This window comes from Natrix helvetica (genome assembly GCF_964273705.1).
Source record: "Natrix helvetica genome assembly, chromosome: 3".
NCBI lineage: Eukaryota > Metazoa > Chordata > Lepidosauria > Squamata > Natricidae > Natrix > Natrix helvetica.
This window is the reverse complement of record NC_138549.1, coordinates 131,520,665-131,547,971: the sequence shown is the minus strand read 5'-3', so window position 1 is coordinate 131,547,971 and position 27,307 is coordinate 131,520,665. Positions and strand designations below refer to the sequence as shown.

Sequence of the window (27,307 nt, the reverse complement as noted above, 5' to 3'; positions counted from 1 at the left end):
AATAGGATTCTATATATGGAAAGCTGTGGAGATTTCAGGGTGAAGAACAGTAATACATAGTTTAGTTAAATAAGACTGTTCAAGGAACTCCTTTTCTTCAGTACAGGGAGTTCTGACTTAACAAGCAGAATTGTTGGTCACTGCCGTTTTTAAGCAGATCACCATGTGACCTGACAGGTTTAGAACTGTTTTTCGCAGCAGTCATAAAGTAAATCAGCACAGTTGTTAAGTAAATCATGTAGTTGTTAAATGAACTTTAGTTGATAAGTGAACCCAGCATATCCAATATGCATTTTTGCAGTTTTCTGCTGGAAATAGAAAGTCATGAATCAAAGTCACTATGATTGCTGGAGGTTACAACTGGTCATAACAGATGACCCAATTTCAAAGTGCCTGAAGTTTGATGAGGGGGATCTGAAAGAACCACTTGTCAATTCAAGGACAGGCAATAACTACCTTTTTTCACTCTGTCCTAACTTTGAACTCTCATTAAGTGAATGGTCATTAATCAAGCATTGCTTGCACACTTTACATTCAGGAATCCCCAGCTGCCTTAGATTTTCCCATCCTATATCATAACCTAAACTGAACCCTGCCACTTTTTGGAAGCTGCAATCACTGACATAAACTTTAATGACTTTAAAGTAAAATCTCCTCTTACGGTGGCAAACTGGGAATGCTCTATTCCAGTCAACCTTGCCATCTCTCAGAATACACTTAAGTGTAGCTTCACCAACAGGCCTATACCTAAAGACAAAGAAAAACAATTCAGAATATACATTTTTAAATCTCATGTTGTTATTATCTCTTAAGAATTAGAAGAGAGCAAGATGCGTGGTTTTCAAATTTAATAAATGATCAAGCAAATAAACAGAACAATGATGGTAAAAATATTTAAAGAAAGGAAGTATTAAAGAAGGTGAAGTCCCATGAAGACATTTTTAAGAAGCGGGTTAAAAAATCTCAGACAAACAGGAGAAAATGCTGTCTAGGTGAATGTTCCACAGTTGGGAGCAAAGAACTCATTTTATTTCTCACTAAATGATTCATATTTATACATACAAGCAGTGGGCAGATGTACCTTTCTTGATTTATATACAAAAGCTGAGGTGGTAGACTGTTTATGTGTTTTTACATTTGAGAAGAACAATTCAGAACAAGCTTAACTTTATTTTAAACTGATTTTTGTGGCTGTTACTTCTAAGGCAACTGTTTTGAGATGAACTACAACTCACCCATGTAGACAGGAAATAGTTATAGTGCCACCCAGACGGAGGTCGTCGTCATTATAAGTACTTGTGTTGCTGTTTTCTATATGAGGAATGGGACATTTTCTCCCTAGAAGTATAATTAGCATGTATATTAGTCTCTCAGTTTAATGTAGAAGTTATTCAGATCCGACGTATCACAGGACGGGAACAGGCATCACCACAAAGAGTAAATCAATCATGTGGGAAAGCAGCACTTCTACCTCAGGGTTATAATGCTAATCTAAATCCAGGCTGATGTGACAAGCTTCTTTCACTTCTGCACTAGAGAGACGCACAACCTTCCCTGGAGGCATCTGCACAACCACAAGCTTACCTCAAAATGACAAAAGCAGGTTGGTATTGTTACAATGTAGTGTTACCCCTGCCATATACTTCTGTGACATCATAATATCTGTGCCAAAGGGGTGGCATTGGTGCTGGAACTATGCAAAGTTGCTAGTTTATCTAAAGCTATATCAACTGTATATCAGCTATGTTGGGATCGATATATACATCGATATTGATAAGTATCAATAAATAAATAATTACAGAATTTACATAGTTAATGCTCAGTATAACGTTAATTAAAGATTGACCAAACCAAAGAACGTACACTGACTTATTTTGATGATGTTAAAAAGTATACAAATTTTTGATCTTAATACCACCACCTACATTGCTATATTGTTATTTAGAAATGCTATAAATAAACAAAAGAAGAAACAATCTATTAAAATAGGATATATAAGTTAGTAATCCTGGAACTCCAGAAATAATTGTCTCTCCTGCCCTATTCTCAATCCTATCTCTTTATTAGCTTTTTCTGAGGAAACCGTTAATCACGATTGCCGGGTAGATACAAGGAAACCCCCCATCATCTACTATGGTTTGGAACTGTGGACATGCTTGTAAAATAGTTAGAATCATTTCCCAAAACTAAAGCAGATCCAACACTACAACAGTGCTTGCCACATCTCAAGTACAGGCTCTGGATCTACATTGTAGACATTCTAGGCATTAACAGCAAGGATGCTCACCAGCCAACTTGGAAAAGACCCTAGAGAATACCAGTGCAGGAGTTCATTAAAAAGAATACCCCACTTGAGTTTCCCACTGTACAGATCTGTTTCAAGAGCAAGAGGATGCTAAAGGACTAGAGTTACAGTGGAAAAGTTGGTGTCACCTCTTCCACACTCCTTTCCAAACACTAGAAAGTATGAAAAGGGTGAGGAATTAAAATCTTATGGACTATACTACATTGGACTAGATTCCCTTTTGCTGCTTCTGATATCCTTTTGTCTTAATCAGGAGGACTCTGATGGGACTCTTTCTACATAATACATTTTTATATGTCTTTCTCACTTAACCACATGCATTTTTTGTTCCAATTAGTATCATGAATGTCTCAGCAGCATAGCTGCAATATATTAAGCATAGCTGAGATTGTTCTTTGTTTGGTTTCTTCCCCCCTCCCATATAAGCATTAGAAAAGGAAGTGCTTGCAGGTCACTCATTGGGTGGCAACACTAGTTGAGGGCAGGTCTACTATAAGGTGTAAGAAAGAGAATGATGTTGGTTCTTCTTTGCTGGTCTCTGGTTTTATTTTTTCACAAATGGCATATGGAAACCCCTTTCTGCAAACCCTCTTCCAAAATTGCTGGATATATTTAAATTCCAATTTGTTCTGATCTTTCATATTTATGTTCTTAGTCAGGATTGTGGTCCTTTATTTATTTATTTTTAAAACCACCATTCTCCAAACATTTTGACCTTCCTCTTAACACATTCAATATTCTCTTGCGTGTCTTGCATAATCAATACCAAAGATCAGCATAGTTCATAGTTCCAACTGATGAGATAATCTCCCAATAGATAACAAAGGGGATAAAAGACATCCCTGTCTTGATCCTTTCTGGATTTGCCATGGTTTTATCAAATTTCCATTCACTGTAATCCAACTTTTCTAGAGTGTACAGAAGGACTTTAGACCAGGGGTGAGTTCCTGCAAGTTCTAACCTATTCAATAGAAGAGGTTCCACAAATCTACAGTGCCATTTAGAACCGGTTCCAGCTCCCTCTCCCCGCCCATCCACACATTATCAAGATGAAGAGTGAGAGGAGGAATTCAGGGAGTTGAAGTCCACAAGTCTTAAAGCTGTCAAGTTTGAACACCCCTGGGTTTTTTTCTAAAGGGTTAGGGGTGCAAAGGTCTTGTAACTTGACAGTTTTAAGACTTGCGTGCTTCAAATGCCAGAGTTTCTGAGCCAACATTTTGGTTGCTAAGCAAGAGCATTGTTAAGTGAGTTTCACCACATTTTATAAGTTGGCCATGCCCACCCAGTCACGTCGCTGCCAAGCCACTCCCACCCAGTCACATAGCCGGCATGCCATTCACACAAAGCAGGCCACACCTACAGAAGAGGTTCTAAAATTTTTTGACACCCACCACTGCTTCAGACCCTTCATAAATCCTGATCCAAGGTCCCTTTTTTCCACGACTTTTAACATAAAGGCCCAGTTCAAGTTGTGAAACGCTTCTGTAGCCGGTCTAGTGTAATGGCATGGGATTTTATCTACTTTATCTGTAGTTTCAAGATTGTAAGAGATTGTCTTCCTCAAGACAGAAGTGTCAGTACTCAGATTGAACCCTGATTGCAGAGGATGCATCCCCTGAAGATTAATTACCTATGCAAATAAGATGGACAGTTTTTGGAAAGAAAGGACTTTGTTATCCCAGTTTCTTCATTATTAATTCACCGTAAATATTAGAATGCTAAGCTTCTCATCTAGGATATATGAAACACTTGTTTAGGATTTTTCTTGGATTGTATAATGAGGTTTTGGAGGAGCCAGTGAAGGCTGAGATATAGGAATGGTAAATATGGATGATCTATGTTTCAGAATGAGACCATCATGAAAATACTCACCCCGACATATTGATTGAATTTCAGACCATTTTGAAGTGTTCAGACATTTAATTGAAGGGTCCCTTCCAGGAATATATTCATAACCTGTGATGCAATGGTATGTCAGGACAGTTCCAACCGGATAACCTTCTTTTGGGAATTCTTCTTTTAGTGCTGAGTGGGGAGGTGGATCTTGAAACATGCAGTTATCTGGAAATTAATACAAAAATGTTTCTAGCAGGAATAGTAAAGAGACATTTATAATGAAACTGTGGGCTGATTTAGAAGAGAGAAACCATTTGTTTGTTTGTGTATCTGTGTGGGTATAGAAGAGACCATATTCTAACAAAAGATTGTAGCTAAAGTGTCTCAAACAGGGACAGCTTCAAGCCCCTTCTTCGTTGTACATCAAAAGATGCTGAAAATTCTCTTAGTAAAATTGCCTCAATATTACATGAATGTCAGACCCAAAAGGAGCATTTGAAAGGTGACCAAAAAAAGGGAAAGAAAAGGGGTGGGTGGGTGGGTATATGAATGCCCTTCATGTTTGCCATGTACACAACAATGCTCTTCTATCCACAAACTGACCGAAGAGATTGACGCAAGATTTAAGATCATGTATTGCAGTGGTAGGGAAGCTCTCTGTAATAATGCTTTATAGTATAGATTATATACTATAAAAATTAAGTTTACCTATGAATTGTGACAATTAACTTGCAAGGTCTGGCAATCTTTTTTCTATAGGAATGGTCTGAGACATCCTTCTAATATTGTGACCTTAATTTTACACATCCCATTTTTCAACCAATCCCATCACCCAGAGAAGTTCAAAATTCAACCTGAGAATTGAATGTATTCAGAAGCAGTGCTGACATTGCATTTGAAAAGTTGTTTAGTGGGTATTTAATAAATAAACCACCACGGCATCACCCTTAAATAAACAAATAAATCAAATTACTGCAGAAAACGTAATAGATTTGAACTTTTGCATTTCATGGCATGGTTCCTTATGCTTTATCCCATGCTGATATTATAACTCAGGTTTGGAATGAAGTTGTAATAAGTGAGTGTGCCAAATCACCCCTGGACAGTGACCACTGGTTATGGAATAAACTTCAGAGGCGGCCTCCCTCTTTCTGCTTTCCAAGATCTCACCTTGTATTTCAGTCTCTTCCAGTAAAGAAATTTAACTAAATGGGATGCTAATCTGTGACTATGATGGGTGTTCCATCACTAGAGGCTTTGAAAAAGAGACGGGACAACCATTTGTCTGAAATGATATAGGGCTCCTGCTCGAGCAGGGGGTTGGACTAGAAGATCTCTGAGATCCCTTCCAACTCTGTAATACTTTGTTCTCTATGTTCTAAATTCGGTGTTTCATATCAGAAGCAATACAGCTGGCTGGACCAGACATGTATTAAATTCAGGGCCTGTATTATTCCACCCTGTATCTTTTCCCCCCAGGAAGAAACAAGAAATAGCCAATAATGCAGCAGTTATAAAAGGTATTGAGGAATTCCAGTGTACCAGCTGATCACAGATGTGTTACTTAATATCCTTTATAATGAAAATGTTTGCAATCTTGTCCTTCTTCCTGAAGGGAAGAGGTTAATCCCATCCCTAGATGGGTCATTGCTGGGTTTTCTGGGTGTTTCCCTGCTCTAATCCTAATCAGTTTCTATTGTTTATTCAAATTATGTGTCAGTTGAATTCCTAAGGTTCTATTATCACAACTAAGTATTTGCCTGTTAAGAGGTTCTTGGCTATCTGCTTGGCGCTATTAACTGAAGGGAGAGAGAAGGAAAAAACCTCTCCTGCATTTTAATTTTAGCTGGTTTGCCGAACTGCATAATGTTAGGTACTGGTTCAGCTAAACTGGTGCAAACCGGCTGAATCCCACCACTGGGTGTATATGCAAGAACTTTCATATACAAGGAAAGACTAGGAGCAAATCAAGTCCCATTTGGCGTGGAGAACTTTACAGGTATAGGAATATTTCCAATAGTTCCTAAGACCTGAACTTCGTTAATGATACTTTTATAACTCATTAAAATGCACATTATAATTCACCTATAGTTATCGCTTCTTATCATCTGAATGAACAGTGGAGACCACCATAATTCTACTTCTAAGAAAAGAGTGACTAGCAGAGGTAATAACTAGAGAAAAGAGAAATTGATGATTCAGGTTAGTCAGGCAGAATGTTCTGCACTAAATGTCAGGAAACTCTCCTGTAGGTTGTAAAATAGTTACCTTTGACACATTTGGGGATGGCAGGAACCCACAAACTGTTAGCCCCACATTTAATATGGAGGCTTCCCGCAGCAGAATAGCCAGAATTACATTCAAAGCTGATGGCATCATTATAGGTATATGAAGGCTTGGGTAAATTAAGTAATTTCCCATTTTCCACTCTTGGTCGATCACACTTGACGCCTGAAAAGAGAAAGCAGCGTTTAAAGAATAACAGTTCAGAACAACAGCTTATAAATAAAAACAATCAAGAGCTGCTCTTGGCGAAAAAGGATATATAGTTAGCATTTGCTTTTATTTTTCTTTCTTTTATTAGTATCTGATATTAAGCTCCTCCAAGATAATATTTGGTTAATCTTTTATTCCATTTGTGTTTTTGGTGTTTGTTTTCATACCATCAAATCCACAGTTTTCCTTACTACAGGTAGTTCTCGCCTTATGACCACAATTGTGCCCAAATCTTCTGTAGCTATGTGAGACATTGTTAGCAGAATTTTGTCCCATTTTATGACCTTTCTTACCACAGTTGTTAAGTGAATTGCTGCAGTTCTTAAATTAAGAATACCGTTGTTAAGTGAATGTGGCTTCCCCATTGACGTTGCTTGTCAGAAGGTCACAAAATAGGATCATGTGAGCATGGGACACTGCAGCCATAATAAATATGTGTCATTTGCAAAATGGGACCATGTGACTTTAGGAATGCTGCAACGGTCATAAGTGTGAAAAATGGTGATAAGTCACTTTTTCAGAGCCATTGCAACTTATTGCTGCAGAAATTGGAAATCTCAGTAATTTTGCAATCATTGACCAAAAAGAGAGGAACACAATTTAAAACATTGTTCATAATAAATTTGAATATTATTTTCAAATAAGAAGAATATTCATATGTGCATAACACGTAGGGCTTCTATAATATTTTTACTATGTTCTACTAGAGCATTACTGATATTTTTGCTATGTTCTACTATAGCAGTTTGATAGATTACTATTCTTCCATAATAATATTTGTAATTAGAATCCGGAATTCTATCAGGCTGAAGGCAAGGGATGTCTGAAGGAGGGGATCATTTCTTTGAATTAACCTTTTAATTAGACCAGAATTACAGTTAACAGTTTTGCCCTACATTATAAACCATTACAATATTTCTCAAAGTAGTTTATGATACTGTCCCCCTTTGTTATTTTTCAAATTCTCCTCTCATGCATGGAACACAGAACTTCAGAGATTATGTAATAATTTTCACCCTGCAAGAATTTTACTTATCAACAACAGCTAAAAAAGCAATTTATCTAATTAAAGACACTTCCATTTTTCCTTACTTTTACATTCAGGGGTAGGTGAATTCCACTTTCCATTTCGGCCATCTTCTGTAGTTATGCATGTGAGGGTTGCATTTCCTATCAGGGAGAAATCAGGCTTGCAGCGGTAGGTTACAACTGATCCAATGTAATATTCGTCTTTAGAGTCTTGATCAAAATATCCATTGACAATCGTGTCAGGACGATTACAAGGGATATCTGAGGGAGAGAGAATAATTTACCTGAAGTCACATTTTAACTAGAATTACAGTTACACTTTGGCACTGGAATAATATTCAGGCTGTTTGAAGGGGTTACTACACTACAGGCAAGTTAATAAACATAGAAATGTTCTCCACCAGCTGAGAGCAAAAAGCTTACTTGGTATGTAGCAGAGGAGAAATCATATTACAGAACTGTTTAAATCTTTCTTATATTGTAAGTCATCCAGAGTCCCTGTACTAATGAGATGAGATGCATAGATATTAAGTAACAAAGAAACAAACTATTTGGACTCTACCCTATTCACGAGAAATGAGGTTTTGTCATGTAGCTGTTGTTGCAGTCAAAGGCTATAGCTGTAAAAGGGATTTTGCTAATATCCTTAGAACAGATATTTTCAGTATATTGATAGGATTGGGAGAGCTGCAACATACATTAAGCAACAGAGGGACTGATAAATATTGTGGAGAAGTATAAAGATGGTTTAGCAGTTTAATAGATTATTTAGTTGATGCAGATATCTTTCAATCTTAGTAAGAAAGCAGTAGAATTATTGCAAGAAATTTGGGACTTGGAATTCTCAGAAATGGCAATAGGATTCTATATATGGAAAGCTGTGGAGATTTCAGGGTGAAGAACAGTAATACATGGTTTAGTTAAATAAGACTGTTCAAGGAACTCCTTTTCTTCAGTACAGGGAGTTCTTACTTAACGAGCAGAATTGTTGATCATTGCCGTTTTTAAGCAGACCACCATGTGACCTGACAGGTTTATAACTGTTTTTCGCAGTAGTCATAAAGTAAATCACCACAGTTGTTAAGTAAATCATGTAGTTGTTAAATGAACTTTAGTTGATAAGTGAACCCAGCATATCCAATATGCATTTTTGCAGTTTTCTGCTGGAAATAGAAAGTCATGAATCAAAGTCACTATGATTGCTGGAGGTTGCAACTGGTCATAACAGATGACCCAATTTCAAAGTGCCTGAAGTTTGATGAGGGGGGTCTGAAAGAACCACTTGTCAATTCAAGGACAGGCAATAACTACCTTTTTTCACTCTGTCCTAACTTTGAACTCTCATTAAGTGAATGGTCATTAATCAAGCATTGCTTGCACTCTTTACATTCAGGAATCCCCAGCTGCCTTAGATTTTCCCATCCAATATCATAACCTAAACTGAACCCTGCCACTTTTTGGAAGCTGCAATCACTGACATAAACTTTAATGACTTTAAAGTAAAATCTTCTCTTACGGTCGCAAACTGGGAATGCTCTATTCCAGTCAACCTTGCCATCTTTCAGAATACACTTAAGTGTAGTTTCACCAACAGGCCTATACCTAAAGACAAAGAAAAACAATTCAGAATATACATTTTTAAATCTCACGTTGTTATTATCTCTTAAGAATTAGAAGAGAGCAACATGCGTGGTATTCAAATTTAATAAATGATCAAGCAAATAAACAGAACAATGATGGTAAAAATATTTAAAGAAAAGGAAGTATTAAAGAAGCTGAAATCCCATGAAGAAGTTTTTAAGAAGCGGGTTAAAAAGTCTCAGACAAACAGGAGAAAATGCTGTCTAGGTGAATGTTCCACAGTTGGGTGCAAAGGACTCATTTTATTTCTCACTAAATGATTCATATTTTACATACAAGCAGTGGGCAGATGTTCCTTTCTTGATTTATATACAAAACCTGAGGAGGTAGACTGTTTATGTGTTTTTACATTTGAGAAGAACAATTCAGAACAAGCTTTATTTTATTTTAAACTGATTTTTGTGGCTGTTATTTCTAAAGCAACTGTTTTGAGACGAACTACAACTCACCCATGTAGACAGGAGATAGTTATATTGCCACCCAGACGGAGGTTGTTGTCATTATAAGCACTTGTGTTGCTGTTTTCTATATGAGGAACGGGACATTTTTTCCCTAGAAGAATAATTAGCATGTATATTAGCCTCTCAGTTTAATGTAGAAGTTATTCAGATCCGACGTATCACAGGACGGGAACAGGCGTCACCACAAAGAGTAAATCAATCATGTGGGAATGCAGCACTTCTACCTCAGGGTTATAATGTTAATCTAAATCCAGGCTGATGTGACAAGCTTCTTTCACTTCTGCACTAGAGAGACGCAGAAACTTCCAGGGCAACGGAGGCATCTGCACAACCACAAGCTTACCTCAAAATGACAAAAGCAGGTTTGTATTGTTACAATGTAGTGTTAACCCTGCCATATACTTCTGTGACATCATAATATCTGTGCCAAAGTGGTGGCATTGGTGCTGGAACTATGCAAAGTTGCTACTTTATCTAAAGCTATATCAACTGTATATCAGCTATTTTGAGATCAATATATACATCGATATTGATAAATATCAATAAATAAATAATTACAGAATGTATATAGTTAATGCTCGGTATAACGTTAATTAAAGATTGACCAAGCCATAGAACGTACACTGACTTATTTTGATGATGTTAAAAACTATACAAATTTTTGATCTTAATGCCACAATCTACAGTGCTATATTGTTATTTAGAAATGCTATAAATAAACAAAAGAAGAAACAATCTATTAAAATAGGATATATAAGTTAGTAATCCTGGAACTCCAGAAATAATTGTCTCTCCTGCCCTATTCTCAATCCTATCTCTTTATTAGCTTTTTCTGAGGAAACCGTTAATCACGATTGCCGGGTAGATACAAGGAAACCCCCCCCCCCCCATCATCTACTATGGTTTGGAACTGTGGACATGCTTGTAAAATAGTTAGAATCATTTCCCAAAACTAAAGCAGATCCAACACTACAACAGTGCTTGCCACATCTCAAGTACAGGCTCTGGATCTACATTCTAGACATTAACAGCAAGGATGCTTACCAGCCAACTTGGAAAAGACCCTAGAGAATACCAGTGCAGGATTTCATTACAAAGAATACCCCACTTGGGTTTCCCACTGTACAGATCTGTTTGAAGAGCAAGAGGATGCTAAAGGACTAGAGTTACAGGGGAAAAGTTGGTGTCACCTCTTCCACACTCCTTTCCAAACACTAGAAAGTATGAAAAGGGTGAGGAATTAAAATCTTATGGACTATACTACATTGGACTAGATTCCCTTTTGCTGCTTCTGATAGCCTTTTGTCTTAATCAGGAGGACTCTGATGGGACTCTTTCTACATAATACATTTTTATATGTCTTTCTCACTTCACCACATGCATTTTTTGTTCCAATTAGTATCATGAATGTCTCAGCAGGATAGCTGCAATATATTAAGCATAGCTGAGATTGTTCTTTGTTTGGTTTCTTCCCCCCTCCCATATAAGCATTAGAAAAGGAAGTGCTTGCAGGTCACTCATTGGGTGGCAACACTAGTTGAGGGCAGGTCTACTATAAGGTGTAAGAAAGAGAATGATGTTGGTTCTTCTTTGCTGGTCTCTGGTTTTAATTTTTCACAAATGGCATATGGAAACCCCTTTCTGCAAACCCTCTTCCAAAATTGCTGGATATATTTAAATTCCAATTTGTTCTGATCTTTCATATTTATGTTCTTAGTCAGGATTGTGGTCCTTTATTTATTTATTTTTAAATCCACCATTCTCCAAACATTTTGACCTTCCTCTTAACACATTCAATATTCTCTTGCGTGTCTTGCATAATCAATACCAAAGATCAGCATAGTTCATAGTTCCAACTGATGAGATAATCTCCCAATAGATAACAAAGGGGATAAAAGACATCCCTGTCTTGATCCTTTCTGGATTTGCCATGGTTTTATCAAATTTCCATTCACTGTAATCCAACTTTTCTAGAGTGTACAGAAGGACTTTAGACCAGGGGTGAGTTCCTGCCAGTTCTAACCTATTCTATAGAAGTGGTTCCACAAATCTACAGTGCCGTTTAGAACCGGTTCCAGCTCCCTCCCCCCGCCCATTCACACATTATCAAGATGAAGAGTGAGAGGAGGAATTCAGGGAGTTGAAGTCCACAAGTCTTAAAGCTGTCAAGTTTGAACACCCCTGGGTTTTTTTCTAAAGGGTTAGGGGTGCAAAGGTCTTGTAACTTGACAGCTTTAAGACTTGCGTGCTTCAAATGCCAGAGTTTCTGACCCAACATTTTGGTTCCTAAGCAAGAGCGTTGTTAAGTGAGTTTCACCACATTTTATAAGTTGGCCACACCCACCCAGTCACATGGCTGCCAAGCCACTCCTACTTGGTCACATAGCTGACAAGCCACTCCCACCTGGTCACATGGCTGGCATGCCACTCCCACAAAGCAGACCACACCTACAGAAGAGATTCTAAAAATGTTTGAAACCCACCACTGCTCCAGACCCTTCATAAATCCTGATCCAAGGTCCTTTTTTTCCACTACTTTTAACATAAAGGCCCAGTTCAAGTTGTGAAACGCTTCTGTAGCCGGTCTAGTGCAATGGCATGGGATTTTATCTACTTTATCTGTAGTTTCAAGATTGTAAGAGATTGTCTTCCTCAAGACAGAAGTGTCAGTACTCAGATTGAACCCTGATTGCAGAAGATGCATCCCCTGAAGATTAAGTACCTATGCAAATAAGATGGACAGTTTTTGGAAAGAAAGGACTTTGTTATCCCAGTTTCTTCATTATTAATTCACCGTAAATATTAGAATGCTAAGCTTCTCATCTAGGATATATGAAGCACTTGTTTAGGATTTTTCTTGGATTGTATAATGAGGTTTTGGAGGAGCCAGTGAAGGCTGAGATATAGGAATGGTAAATATGGATGATCTATGTTTCAGAATGAGACCATCATGAAAATACTCACCCTGACATATTGGTTGAATTTCAGACCATTTTGAAGTGTTCAGACATTTCATTGAATAGTCCCTTCCAGGAATATATTCATAACCTGTGATGCAATGGTATGTCAGGACAGTTCCAACCGGATAACCTTCTTTTGGGGATTCTTCTTTTAGTGCTGAGTGGGGTGGTGGATCTGGAGCCGTGCAGTTATCTGGAAATTAATACAAAAATGTTTCTAGCAGGAATAGTAAAGAGACATTTATAATGAAACTGTGGGCTGATTTAAAAGAGAGAAACCATTTGTTTGTTTGTGTATCTGTGTGTGTATAGAAGAGACCATATTTTAACAAAACATTGTAGCTAAATTTTCTCAAATAGGGACAGCTTCAATCCCCTTCTTTGTTGTACATCAAAAGATGCTGAAAATTCTCTCAGTAAAATTGCCTCAATATTACATGAATGTCAGACCCAAAAGGAGCATTTGAAAGGTGACCAAAAAAAGGAAAGAAAAGGGGTGGGTGGGTGGGTATATGAATGCCCTTCATGTTTGTCATGTACACAACAATGCTGTTCTATCCACAAACTGAGCAAAGAGGTTGACGCAAGATTTAAGATCATGCATTGCAGTGGTAGGGAAGCTCTCTGTAATAATGCTTTATAGTTTTATATACTGTCTGTAAGAATGGTCAGAGACATCCTTCTAATTTTCATGACCTTAATTTTACACATGAGACCCTATTTTTCACCGAATCCTAGCTCAAAATTCAATATGAGAATTGCATGTATTCAGAAGCACTGTTGATATTGCACTTGAAAAGTTGTTTTTAGGTATTTAATAAACAAGCCATTACAATATCACCCTTAAATATAGAAATAAATCAAATTGCTTCAGAAAACATAATACGTTTGAACTTCTGCATATGGCATGGTGCATTGTACTTTATCCCATTCTGAAACTATGCATCAGGTGGATTCAGAAATCATTTGGATTTCGGTATAGCATAATTTGTGAACTCAGTTTATAAGTTTATAGTTTAGCTATATCCACTTAAACTGGCATGAAAACAAACTATAGTTGAAACAAATCACAGCTTAGCACAATGTTTTGCTGACCATCCTTTGTTTGCTTTGTAGCTAAACGAAAGCTCTACATGTGTAATTCAGGTTTGGAGTGAAGTTACAATATAATGCAATACAATACAATAGCAGAGTTGGAAGGGACCTTGGAGGTCTTCTAGTCCAAACCCTTGCCTAGGCAGGAAACCCTATACCATTTGAGACAAATGGCTACCCAACATCTTCTTAAAGACTTCCAGTGTTGGGACATTCACAACTTCTGGAGGCAAGCTGTTCCACTGATTAATTGTTCTAACTGTCAGGAAGTTTCTCCTCAGTTCTAAGTTGCTTCACTCTTTGATTAGTTTCCACCCATTGCTTCTTGTTCTACCCTCAGGTGCCTTGGAAAATAGTTTGACTCCTCTTCTTTGTGGCAACCCCTGAGATATTGGAACACTGCTATCATGTCTCCCCTAGTCCTTCTTTCTATTAAACTAGACATACCCAGTTCCTGCAACCGTTCTTCATATGTTTTAGTCTCCAGTCCCCTAATCATCTTTGTTACCCTTCTCTGCACTCTTTCTAGAGTCTCCACATCTTTTTTACATTGTGGTGACCAAAACTGAATGCAGTATTCCAAGTGTGGCCTTACCAAAGCATTATAAAGTGGTATTAACAGTTCACATGATCTTGATTCTATCCCTCTGTTGTTGCCTAGAACTGTGTTTGCTTTGTTTGGCAGCAGCTGCACACTGCTGGCTCATATTTAAATGGCTGTCCACTAGGACTCCAAGATCCCTTTCACAATTACTACTGTTGAGCAAGGTACCACCTATACTGTACCTGTGCATTTCATTTTTGTTGCCTAAATGTAGAACCTTACTCTTTTCACCATTGAATTTCATTTTGTTAGAGAGTGCCCAATGTTCATATGACTACTGTTGATATGAATGAGCACTGAGGCTTTCTCTCTCTGTCCTTCCCTCTCTGTTTCTTTACTTCTTCTTTACTATTTCCAGTTATTATTGAATAACTTATAGATAGTATTTAAGTTGCTTATACTGCTTTAAGACTACTCTTGTAATTAAGACTAAGTTGTAATAAGTGAGTGTGCCAAATTACCCCTGGACAGAGACCACTTGTTATGGAATAAACTTCAGAGGCGGCCTCCCTCTTTCTGCTTTCCAAGATTTCATCTCGTATTTCAGTCTCTTCCAGTAAAGAAATTGAACTAAATGGGATGCTAATCTGTGACTATGAACAAGACAGTCAAATACCACATTCTGCAAGGGCCAATCTAACCAATTCAGAAGGAGGAATGAGGTGTGCAGAAAGGCTGTTCTTTCATGATCAAAATGGTTTGTGTAGAGATTTCTCTTTCAAAGAAACTGATTTGTTACCATTTAACTAAAAGGGTTTTATGCAGTGGTGGGATTCAAATAATTTTACAACCGGTTCTCTGCCCTAATGACCGGCTGGTATGCATGGCTGGGTATTCATGTGACTGAGTGGCTGTGGCCTACTCAACATCACTCATGTCAGAGGTGGGTTGCTACCAGTTCGCGCTGGATCAAGCGAAGTGATAGAGGAATGCTGGCTGGGGACGCAGAACTGGCAGCGACCCAGGCCGGCCACACCTCTGAACCGGTTTCTGGTCGCTGGTTCCACAGCTGGAATGTTTTTTTGTCCTTTTTTAATTTTCTGCACATGCACAGAACTATTTACAGGCAATTGCACATGCGCGCACAGTATGCATCAGGCATGCGCGCGTGCGAAACGAACCGGCAGTAACACCAGCAGCAACCCACCCCTGACTCATTTCAAAGGGCCCCTGGCCTCGCCTGGCTTCTCCTTGCCCAAACTGCCACGCCTCACCGCTCCCCTACCATCCACTCGCCACATTCAATAAAAAGAATGCTTGCCTTGTGCAAATAAATAACAAACACCTTGACTTCAGATTTGGTGCATCTTGCAAAGTATTACTGCTCATTCTAATCTCCTTTCCTACTAAAAGGTCCATCTCACATTGTAATTTGCTACAACCTCTCTTATCTTTTGCATCATTCTTTGGGATATTATTTTGAAATGTTATCTGTGATGTTTGCAGCTTTACAAACTTGTTTCCTCCAACCCTGTTTTCACATGCAATTCTTACAAGTTATTTTGACATTCCTTCCTCTTTTAAACAAAGTAGTGGTTAAGGTGCTGGCCTAGAACCCAAGTGGCTCTGAGTTCTAGTGCCATTTTAGCCTTGAAAAAATGGCCGAGTGACCAGTCAGCCTCTCCCAGCACAAACCACTGCTTAGATTGTGGTTGTGGGGAAATTAAGAGGAGGAATGAATATTAGATAAGTTCTCCATCTTGAGTTCGTTATTAAGTAATAAAGACACGATAAACATCTACCAAAATAAATAAATCATTTGTGAGAATGATGTCCTTTTAAAGGAGAAAGAGTGCTGACGGCCTCATCACACGCCTTACACTACAGAATTTATTTCATTTTTATCCACTTTATTTTTCTCTACTTTTGGTTTTTTCTTCAATGATGGCGTAGCCTGTGGAATTCTTACCTGTCTCATATGCTAGGGTTATGTGGGAAAACATTAGGTAAACACATCCATGAGACTGACCGGCAATGGCAGCAGAAATACTAAGCAGCTACGTTAAGACAGAAAGGTGGAGGCACCAGGTTGCAAAAAGCAGAGGATCTGAAGGAGAAGAGAGCTGAGACATCCACCTTTCATCAAACTGGCACAGCCTAGTCAACTACAGAAAGGTAGGAAAGTCATCCATGCCTCTTTTATGTGCTCTTTCCATTGGAAATTTTGAGATTGTTTCAAACTGACAGTGCAAAAATTGCCCCAGCTCTACAATACTGGTGATCATTTTAATGATAATTCACTTTTTACCTAGAGAAGGGCTGACAGGATTTAAAAAGCAAATCAACCATGCCCTTTTTTCTGTTTCATCAATTTTGCCAATAGCACAATAAAATAGCATAGTTCCAATATTTGAGGGGCTCCTACAGAAATGAGGGAGTAAATCAATTTTCCAAAGCATCAAAAGGCACAACAAGAAACAATGGATTAAAACTAACCTAAGCAACCTAGAATTTAGGAGAAAATTGCTAAGGGTGAGACCAACCAATGGAATAGCTTACATAGTGAAGTTGTGGGTACTCTATCACTAGAGGCTTTCAAAAAGAGATGGGACAACTATTTGTCTGAAATGATAAAGGGTCTCCTGCTCGAGCAGGAGGTTGGAGTAGAAGAACTCTGAGGTTCCTTCCAACTCTATTCTATTTTTTCTATGTTCTAAATTTGGTGTTTCATAACAGAAGCAATACAGCTGGCTGGACCAGACATGCATTAAATTCAGGGCCTCTATGATGAAGCTGCATCATTATTCCACCCTGTATCTCCCCCCCCCCCCCCGGAAGAAACAACAATGTATCAGTTATAAAAGGTCTTGGGGAATTCCAGGGAGTACCAGCTGATCACAGATGTGTTACTTAATACCCTTTATAATGAAGATGTTTGCAATCTTGTCCTTCTTCCTGAAGGGAAGAGGTTAATCCCATCCCTAGATGGGTCATTGCTGTATTTACTGGGTGTTTCCTTGCCCTAATCCTAATCAGTTTCTATTGTTTATCCAAGTTGTGTGTCAGCTGCATTTTTGCGGTTCTGTTACCTCAAGTAAGTATTTGCACATTAAGTAGTTTTTGGCTGTCTGCTCGGAGCTATTAACTGAAGGGACAGAGGAGGAGAAGAAAACAAACCTTTCTTGTACTTTATTTTCAGCTGGCTTGCCAAATGGCTACAATTTCAGCTGAACTGGTGCGAACCGGCTGAATCCCACCACTGGTTGTATGTGCAAGAACATTCAAATACAAGTAAAGACTAAGAGCAAATCAAGTCCAAATTGGCATGGAAAGCTTTACAGATATAATAGTATTTTGAATAGTATTTTCTTTTTCTTTCTTCTATTAGTATCGGATATTAAGCCCTCACAAGATAATACTTGGTTAATCTTCTATTTGTGTTTTTGCAGTTTGTTTGCAAAAGTGAATTGCTATTCACTTGTGAATTGAATATAGGATACCGTTCCTATACAGGCTCTTTGATTCCAACGGTCGTAGGGAGGGGCAGATGTGAGGACAGATCAAGAACACGCAGTCGGTTGGGAGACCGTGGTTGTTGGTCACACCCGGTCGTTTGTACCAACCCCCGCGTACTAGGTGGTCAGGAGCTGCAGACCCAGGGCCTGAGGCTGTTGTTATGCAATGTGAGGTCTGTTGTTAACAAGGCCCCCCTCATTTTCGATCTAATTCTTGAGGGGGAGCCGGACCTCGCAGGAATAACGGAGACCTGGTTGGGCCACGAGGGAGGTTTACCCCTCATGGAAATGTGCCCTCCAGGTTACCGAGCATTTCACCAGCCCCGGGCCCAGGGAAGGGGCGGTGGGGTAGCAGTGATTATTCGGGAGGACTTAGAGCCGAGGGAGTCCACTGTGCCGCAGACATCCGGGTGTGAGTCCCTTGTCGTGAGGTGGGGCCCTGGGAGACAGTTGGGCCTGCTGATAGTATACCTGGCTCCTCGCTATACATCAGCGGCCCTGCCTGAACTCCTCGAGCTGATCGCATCGGTGGCGGTTGAGACCCCCAAACTGTTAGTGATGGGGGATTTTAACCTGCCATCGATGGGAGAAGCTTCCGAGGGGGTTCGGGAGTTCATGGCTTCCATGACAGCCATGGACCTGACTCAATCGATTCAGGGCCAGACCCACGAGGGAGGCCACACTTTGGACCTTGTTTTTGTCTCTGGCCAGTGGTTGAGTGATCTGGGAGGAGGGGATTTAACCATCACTCCCCTGTCATGGTCAGATCACTCACTCCTCCGACTTGACTTCCCTGGTGCTACCCCCCACTGCGGGGAGGCGGAACCGGAAAACACCAGATGGTTCCGCCCCAGGCGCCTGATGGAACCAGATAGGTTCCAGATGGAGCTTGGGCCACCTCCTGTAGCCCTGACCCGCCCCCGGGTAGAGGACCTGGTGGTCGCATGGAATAATGCGATCACCGGAGCCTTAAACCGGGTGGCGCCTTTGCGGCCTCTCCGGCGGCAACGAGCCACCCTGGCCCCTTGGTTTACCGAGGAGCTAAGGGTGATGAAGCGCCGCAAGAGACGCATAGAGAGTCGTTGGAGATCCTCTCGTTCCGAATTTGACCGAACACAGGTACGAACCCACTTAAGGACGTACCTTGTGGCATTGAGAGCGGCCAAACGTCAATATTGTGCCGCTCTCATTGCATCCGCAGAGAACCGCCCTGCCGCCCTGTTTCGGGTGTCCCGCTCCCTCCTGTTTCAGAGGCCGCGGGAGGCCTCTCTACAGGGTAGAGCAGAGGAATTTGGGAAATATCTGCAGGAGAAAATCGCTCAAATCCGGAAGGATTGGGTCCCTTTCAGGGGTCCTGGCGAGACATCCATGGCGAGTCTTGAGAGACCAGTCTGGGAGGAGTTTGACTTGGTTGACATCGAGGATTTGGACAGAATACGTGGACGGCTGCGACCTACCACATGTTTATTGGACCCGTGCCCCTCCTGGCTTGTACTGGCATCCTGGGAGGTCACACGTGACTGGCTCCTGGGCCTAGTGAACGCTTCACTGGGTGCGGGGTCTCTCCCGGCCGCCTTGAAAGAGGCGGTGGTGAGACCCTTACACAAGAAGCCTTCTCTGGACCCTACGGAGCTGGCCAATTATCGTCCTGTCTCCAACCTTCCCTTTTTGGCGAAGGTTGTAGAGAGTGTGGTAGCTTATCAGTTTCCACGACATCTGGAGGAAAATGATTATCTAGACCCGCGCCAGTCCGGTTTCCGCCCCGGACACAGCACGGAGACGGCCTTGGTCACGTTGGTGGATGATCTCTGGAGGGCCAGAGATAGGGGTTGTTCCTCTATCCTGGTCCTATTAGACCTCTCGGCGGCTTTTGATACCATCGACCATGGTATCCTGTTGCACCGACTGGAGGGGTTGGGGGTTCGGGGCACCGTTTTGCGGTGGTTCGGCTCTTACCTTTCCGGCCGGACGCAACGTGTGTTGGCAGGGGAGCAGAGGTCGACCCTAAGTCCCCTCATCTGTGGGGTGCCACAGGGGTCGGTCCTCTCGCCGCTCCTGTTCAACACATATATGAAGCCGTTGGGTGAGATCATTCGGGGTTTTGGGGTGGGATATCATCTGTACACTTATGATACTCAGCTGTACATTTCCACCCCGAACCACCCCAACGAGGCCGTCGAAGTGATGTCCCGGTGCTTGGAAGCCGTACGGGTCTGGATGGATGACAACCGACTCAAGCTCAACCCCTCCAAGATGGAGTGGCTGTGGGTTCCGGCCCCCCGGTTCAACCAGTTACTTCCATCTCTGGCCATTGGGGGCGTACAACTAGCCCCCGTGGAGCGGGCGCGCAATTTGGGCGTCCTCCTGGATACCCGGCTGTCCATGGATGACCATGTGACAGCCGTGGCAAGGGGCGTTCCACCAGGTTCGCCTGGTGCGCCAATTGCGCCCCCTATTGGACCGGGATGCCTTACGCACAGTCACTCATGCGCTGGTGACGTCTCGCCTCGACTATTGCAATGCTCTCTACATGGGGCTTCCCTTGAGATGCACTCGGAGACTTCAGTTGGTCCAGAATGCGGCCGCGCGGGTGATTATGGGGAGTACAAGGTACTCCCATGTGACACCTCTCCTGCGCGAGCTGCACTGGCTTCCTGTGGTCTATCGGGTGCGTTTCAAGGTTTTGATAATGATCTTCAAAGCGCTCCATGGCTCAGGACCTAGTTACTTGCGGGATCATATCTTGCCCCATACAACCCTGCGACCAATTCGCTCACACAGAGAGGGACTTCTCCAGGTGCCGTCCACCAGACAGTGTCGGGGGGCGACGCCTAGGAGCAGAGCCTTCTCTGTGATGGGCCCAGCCCTGTGGAATGACCTCCCCCCTGATATCAGGACCACCTCTGACCCCCGCTCCTTCCGCGTAAAGCTCAAGACCCACCTCTTCCAAGTAGCTGGCCTGGCTCAACCATAGTTTTATCATATCGCTCCTGATGGGTTTTTTAATTGTGTATTTAGTATTGTAATTGAGGGATTTTAAATTGAAATTTTAATGCTATTTTATTCATTTGTTTACCTCCTCCATGCACATGCATATGTATATGTTTATGTATTGTTTATATTTGTATATTTTTATGTGTTTTAATTGTACGCCGCCCCGAGTCCTGGAGAGGGTGCGGCTAATCAAATAAAATTTGATTTGATAAAATTTGATTATGGATACAAATTGGGACCAAGTGACCATAGGAATGCTGCAACGGTCGTAAGTGTGAAAAATGATCATAAGTACGAAAACGGACGAGTGAGAAGTGTCCTGCTTACCAGGCACTGAAGGTCTGCTGCAAAAGTGTGATCTGATCAAAACTTTGCTTGTGTGTTTGTGTGTGTAAGAGAGAGAGAGAAAGAGAGCAAAAGGGTGATCCAATTTATCCTGTTTGTGTGTGTATGTGTGAGTGTGCATGTGTGTGATGGTCATAAGTATGAAAGCAGACAACGGACAATCATCCTGGTTAGTTTCCACTGATGCTCTGCTACTGCAGAAAGAGAGAGAAAAGAGAGAGAGAGAGAGAAAGAAAGAGAGAGAGCAGCACAGTGATCCAATCTCTATGTTTGTTTGTTTGTGTGTGTGTGTGTGTGAGAGAGAGAGAGAGAGAGAGAAAGAAAGAGAGAGAGAGAGAGTGCAACAGGGTGATCCAATCTAACCTATGCTTATTTGTGTGTGAGAGAAAGAGATCAAAAGAGTGATCCAATCTAACCTTTGTTTGTGTGTGTGTGTGTGTGAGAGAGAGACAGAGAGAGACAGAGAGAAGAAAAACAGAAAGAGAACGAGAAAGAGAGAGAGCAAAAGGTGATCCAATCTGAACTCTGTGTGTGTGTGTGTCTTTGTGTGTGTCTGTGTGTGAGAGAGAGGGGGGGCAGAGAGAGTGGGGGGGAGAACAACCTGTTAAGAGGTTCTTGGCTGTCTGCTCATAGCTATTAACTGAAGGGAGAGAGGACAAGAAAAATAAACCCCTTCTCTTGCACTATATTTTCAGCAATGGCACAATAAGTTAGCTACTAGTTCATCTGAACAGATGCGAACCGGCTGAATCCCACCACTGGTTGTATGTGCAAGAACTTTCATATACAAGGAAAGACTAGGAGCAAATCAAGTCCAATTTGGCATGGAAAGCTTTACAGATATAAGAGTATTTCCAATAGCTCCTAAACCCTGAACACCTATAGTTATAGTTTCTTATTATGTGAATGAACAGTGGTTTAGGTTTAGGTTTATGTTTTATTAAATTTATAGACCACCCCCTCTCCCCTCAGGGACTCGGGGCGGTGTACAGACCGTTCATATATAAAAACAACAAAACATGACATAAAACACCAGACAGAACAACGCAAACATACAGTCTGTATATTTAACCCAAACTAATTAAATAATTAAAATAATTCTAAAACCAATTTAAAACCCCAAAATTTAAAATTTAAAAAGCCATCCAGGAAGGTCAGTAGTGAGTATTACTTGTAATTACAATTGGGCCAGGCCGGCTAGTCGAAACAGGTGGGTCTTGAGTTTCTTACGGAAGGAGCGGCGGTCCAAGGTAGTTCTAATATCGGGGGGGAGGTCGTTCCAGAGGGTTGGGCCCATCACAGAGAAGGCCCTACTCCTAGGCACCGCCCGCCCACACTGCTTAGCGGAAGGTACCCGGAGGAGTCCCTCTCTGTGAGAGCGGATTGGTCGTAGAGATGTGTGGGGTAGAATGCGATCCCGCAGGTAACTAGGTCCCGAGCCATGGAGCGCTTTAAAGATGACAATCAGCACCTTGAAACGCACCCGAAAAGCCACAGGCAGCCAGTGCAGCTCGCGCAGGAACGGTGTTACATGGGAGTACCTAGTACTCCCCATAATAGCCCGCGCGGCTGCATTCTGAACCAGCTGGAGACTTCGGGTGCATCTCAAGGGGAGCCCCATGTAGAGAGCATTGCAGTAATCAAGACGGGAAGTCACCAGGGCCTGAGTGACTGTGCGAAGGGCGTCCCGCTCTAGTAGGGGGCGCAATTGGCGCACCAGGCGAACCTGGTGGAACGCCCCCCTAGCCACGGCTGTCACATGATCATCTAGCACCAGCCGGGAATCTAGGAGGATGCCCAAATTGCGTGCCCTATCCACCGGGGGCAGTTGTTCCCCCCCGATGACCAGAGATGGAACACACTGGCTAAAGCGGGGTGCCGGTAGCCACAGCCACTCCGTCTTGGAAGGGTTGAGCTTGAGTCTGTTGTCACCCATCCAGACCCGGACGGCTTCCAGACACCGGGACATCACCTCGATGGCTTCGTTGGGGTGGTTCGGGGTAGAGATGTATAGCTGAGTGTCATCTGCATACAGATGGCACTCAACCCCGAATCCTCGAATGATCTCGCCCAGCGGTTTCATGTATGTGTTGAACAGGAGAGGTGAGAGGACCGACCCCTGTGGCACTCCGCACGTGAGCGGCCTCAGGGTCGACCTCTGCTCCCCCGTCAACAAACATTGCGTCCGACCGGAGAGGAAGGAGGAGAACCACCGCAAAACGGTGCCCCTCACCCCCATCCCCTCCAGCCGACGCAGTAGGATACCATGGTCGATGGTATCGAAAGCCGCTGAGAGATCTAACAGGACTAGGATGGAGGAACAACCCCCATCTTTCGCCCTGCAGAGATCATCCACCAACGCGACCAAAGCTGTCTCCGTGCTGTGGCCAAGCTGAAAACCGGACTGGCGCGGGTCTAGATAAACAATTTCCTCCAGGTGTCGAGGTGACCAATATAATTCTACTTGTAAGAAAAGAGTGACTAGAAGAGGCAATAACTAGAGAAAAGAGAAAATGATGATTCAGGTTATACAGGCAGAATGTTCTGTATTAAATGTCCGCAAACTCTCCTGTAAGGCTGTACAATAGTTACCTTTGACACATTTGGGGACGGCAGGAACCCACGAACTGTTAGCCCCACATTTAATATGGAGGCTTCCTTCAGCAGAATAGCCAGAATCACATTCAAAGCTGATGCTATCGTTATAGGCATATGAAGGCTTAGATGAATTAACTATTTTCCCATTTTCCACATTTGGTCGATCACACTTGACGCCTGAAAAGAGAAAGCAGCGTTTAAAGAAAACCAGCTCAGAACAACAGCTTATAAATAAAAATAACCAAGAGCTGCTCTTGGCTAAAAAGCATATATAATTAGCATTTGCTTTTATTTTTCTTTCTTCTAATAGTATCGGATATTAAGCCCCCACAAGATAATATTTGGTTAATCTTCTATTTGTGTTTGTGCACTTTGTTTACAAAAGTGAATTTATGGATACAAATTGGGACCAGGTGACCATAGGAATGCTGCAATGGTCGTAAGTGTGAAACATGATCATAAGTACGAAAACGGACGAGTGAGAAGCATCCTGCTTACCAGGCACTGAAGGTCTGCTGCAAAAGTGTGATCTGATCAAACCTCTGCTTGTGTGTGTGTGTATATATGTGTGTGTGTGTGTGTGTAAGAGAGAGAGAGAGAGAGGGCAAAAGGGTGATCCAATCTATCCTGTTTTTTTGTGTAAGTGTGAGTGTGCGTTTGTGTGTGAGAGGGAGAGAATGAGAGAGAGAGAGAAAGAGAGAAACTTTCTTGAAACCCACCACTGCTTCAGACCCTTCATAAATCCTGATCCAAGGTCCCTTTTTTCCACTACTTTTAACATAAAGGCCCAGTTCAAGTTGTGAAACGCTTCTGTGCAATGGCATGGGATTTTATCTACTTTATCTGTAATTTCAAGATTGTAAGAGATTGTCTTCCTCAGGACAGAAGTGTCAGTACTCAGATTGAACCCTGATTGCAGAGGATGCATCCCCTGAAGATTAAGTAATTACCCATGCAAATAAGATGGACAGTTTTTGGAAAGAAAGGACTTTGTTATCCCAGTTTCTTCATTATTAATTCACCGTAAATATTAGAATGCTAAGCTTCTCATCTAGGATATATGAAGCATTTGTTTAGGATTTTTCTTGGATTGTATAATGAGGTTTTGGAGGAGCCAGTGAAGGCTGAGATATAGGAATGGTAAATATGGATGATCTATGTTTCAGAATGAGACCATCATGAAAATACTCACCCTGACATATTGGTTGAATTTCAGACCATTTTGAAGTGTTCAGACATTTCATTGAATAGTTCCTTCCAGGAATATATTCATAACCTGTGATGCAATGGTATGTCAGGACAGTTCCAACCGGATAACCTTCTTTTGGCAATTCTTCATTTTGTGCTGAGTAGGGGGGTGGTTCTGGAGCCATGCAGATATCTGGAAATTAATACAAAAATGTTTCCAGCAGGAATAGTAAAGAGACATTTATAATGAAACTGTGGGCTGATTTAAAAGAGAGAAACCATTTGTTTGTTTGTGTATCTGTGTGTATAGAAGAGACCATATTTTAACAAAACATTGTAGCTAAATTTTCTCAAATAGGGACAGCTTCAATCCCCTTCTTTGTTGTACATCAAAAGATGCTGAAAATTCTCTTAGTAAAATTGCCTCAATATTACATGAATGTCAGACCCAAAAGGAGCATTTGACAGGTGACCAAAAAAAGGAAAGAAAAGGGGTGGGTGGGTGGGTGTGTATATGAATGCCCTTCATGTTTGTCATGTACACAACAATGCTCTTCTATCCACAAACTGACCGAAGAGGTTGACGCAAGATTTAAGATCATGTATTGCAGTGGTAGGGAAGCTCTCTGTAATAATGCTTTATAGTTTTATATACTGTCTGTAAGAATGGTCAGAGACATCCTTCTAATTTTCATGACCTTAATTTTACCCATGAGACGTTATTTTACACATGAGTCTCCTTTCCTACTAACTGGTCCATCTCAGATTGTAGAGTTACAGGGGAAAAGTTGGTGTCACCTCTTCCACACTCCTTTCCAAACACTAGAAAGTATTTTTCAACGAATCCTAGCTCAAAATTCAACATGAGAATTGCATATATTCAGAAGCACTGTTGATATTGCACTTGAAAAGTTGTTTTGTGGGTATTTAATAAACAAACCACTACAATATCACCCTTAAATAAACAAATAAATCAAATTGCTGCAGAAAACATAATAGTTTTGAATTTCTGCATTTCATGGCATGGTACCTTGTACTTTATCCCATTCTGAAACTATGCATCAGGTGGATTCAGAAATCATTTGGATTTCGGTATAGCATAATTTGTGAACTCAGTTTATAAAGCATGCTTTATAGTTTAGCTATATCCACGTAAACTGGCATGAAAACAACTATAGTTGAAACAAATCACGGCTTAGCACAATGTTTTGCTGACCATCCTTTGTTTGCTTTGTAGCTAGACAAAAGCTCTACATGTATAATTCAGGTTTGGAATGAAGTTGTAATAAGTGAGTGTGCCAAATCACCCCTGGATAGTGACCACTGGTTATGGAATAAACTTCAGAGGCAGCCTCCCTCTTTCTGCTTTCCAAGATCTCACCTTGTATTTCAGTCTCTTCCAGTAAAGACATTTAACTAAATGGGATGCTAATCTGTGACTATGAACAAGACAGTCAAATACCACATTCTGCAAGGGCCAATCTAACCAATTCAGAAGGAGGAATGAGGTGTGCAGAAAGGCTGTTCTTTCATGATCAAAATGGTTTGTGTAGAGATTTCTCTTTCAAAGAAACTGATTTGTTACCATTTAACTAAAAGGGTTTTATGCAGTGGTGGGATTCAAATAATTTTACAACCGGTTCTCTGCCCTAATGACCGGCTGGTATGCGTGGCTGGGTATTCATGTGACTGAGTGGCTGTGGCCAACTCAACATCACTCATGTCAGAGGTGGGTTGCTACCAGTTCGCCTTGGATCAAGCGAAGTGATAGAGGAATGCTGGCTGGGGACGCAGAACTGGCAGCGACCCAGGCCAGCCACATCTCCAAACCGGTTTCCGGTCACTAGTTCCATAGCCGGAATGTTTTTTTTTCCTTTTTTAATTTTCTGCACATGCACAGAACTATTTACAGGCAACTGCACATGCGCACACAGTATGCATCAGGCCTCTTTTGCACTTTATTCTCAGCTGGTTTGCGAAACGGCTAAAATTTCAGCTGAACTGGTGCGAACCGGCTGAATCCCACCACTGGTTGTATGTGCAAGAACTTTCATATTACAAGGAACGACTAGGAGCAAATCATGTCCAATTTGGCATGGAAAGCTTTACAGATATAAGAGTATTTTCGATAGCTCCTAAACCCTGAATGCCTATAGTTATAGTTTCTTCTCATGTGAATGAACAGTGGTGACCAATATAATTCTACTTGTAAGAAAAGAGTGACTAGAAGAAGCAATAAGTAGAGAAAGAGAAAACGATGATTCAGGTTATACAGGCAGAATGTTCTGTATTAAATGTCC

The 27,307-nt window shown here is 41.3% G+C and overlaps 2 protein-coding genes across 2 annotated transcripts in view; both read right to left on the bottom strand.

Annotated features, from left to right (window-relative positions):
• Positions 1–24,747, bottom strand: part of LOC309389597 (complement component receptor 1-like protein) — a gene marked incomplete at its 5' end in the record, with an annotated part of 45,178 nt that extends 20,431 nt beyond the window's left edge. The window contains 10 exons of the mRNA XM_081948149.1: positions 662–747; positions 1,236–1,338; positions 4,178–4,366; positions 6,410–6,592; positions 7,730–7,927; positions 9,183–9,268; positions 9,757–9,859; positions 12,733–12,921; positions 23,814–23,996; positions 24,552–24,747. Of these exons, the coding sequence (XP_081804275.1) occupies positions 662–747; positions 1,236–1,338; positions 4,178–4,366; positions 6,410–6,592; positions 7,730–7,927; positions 9,183–9,268; positions 9,757–9,859; positions 12,733–12,921; positions 23,814–23,996; positions 24,552–24,747 (1,516 nt within the window). The remainder of the gene's footprint in view (positions 1–661; positions 748–1,235; positions 1,339–4,177; positions 4,367–6,409; positions 6,593–7,729; positions 7,928–9,182; positions 9,269–9,756; positions 9,860–12,732; positions 12,922–23,813; positions 23,997–24,551) is intronic.
• Positions 1–27,307, bottom strand: part of LOC309389531 (complement receptor type 1-like) — a 191,693-nt gene that overhangs the window by 95,239 nt on the left and 69,147 nt on the right. The gene's annotated exons all lie outside the window — the stretch shown is intronic.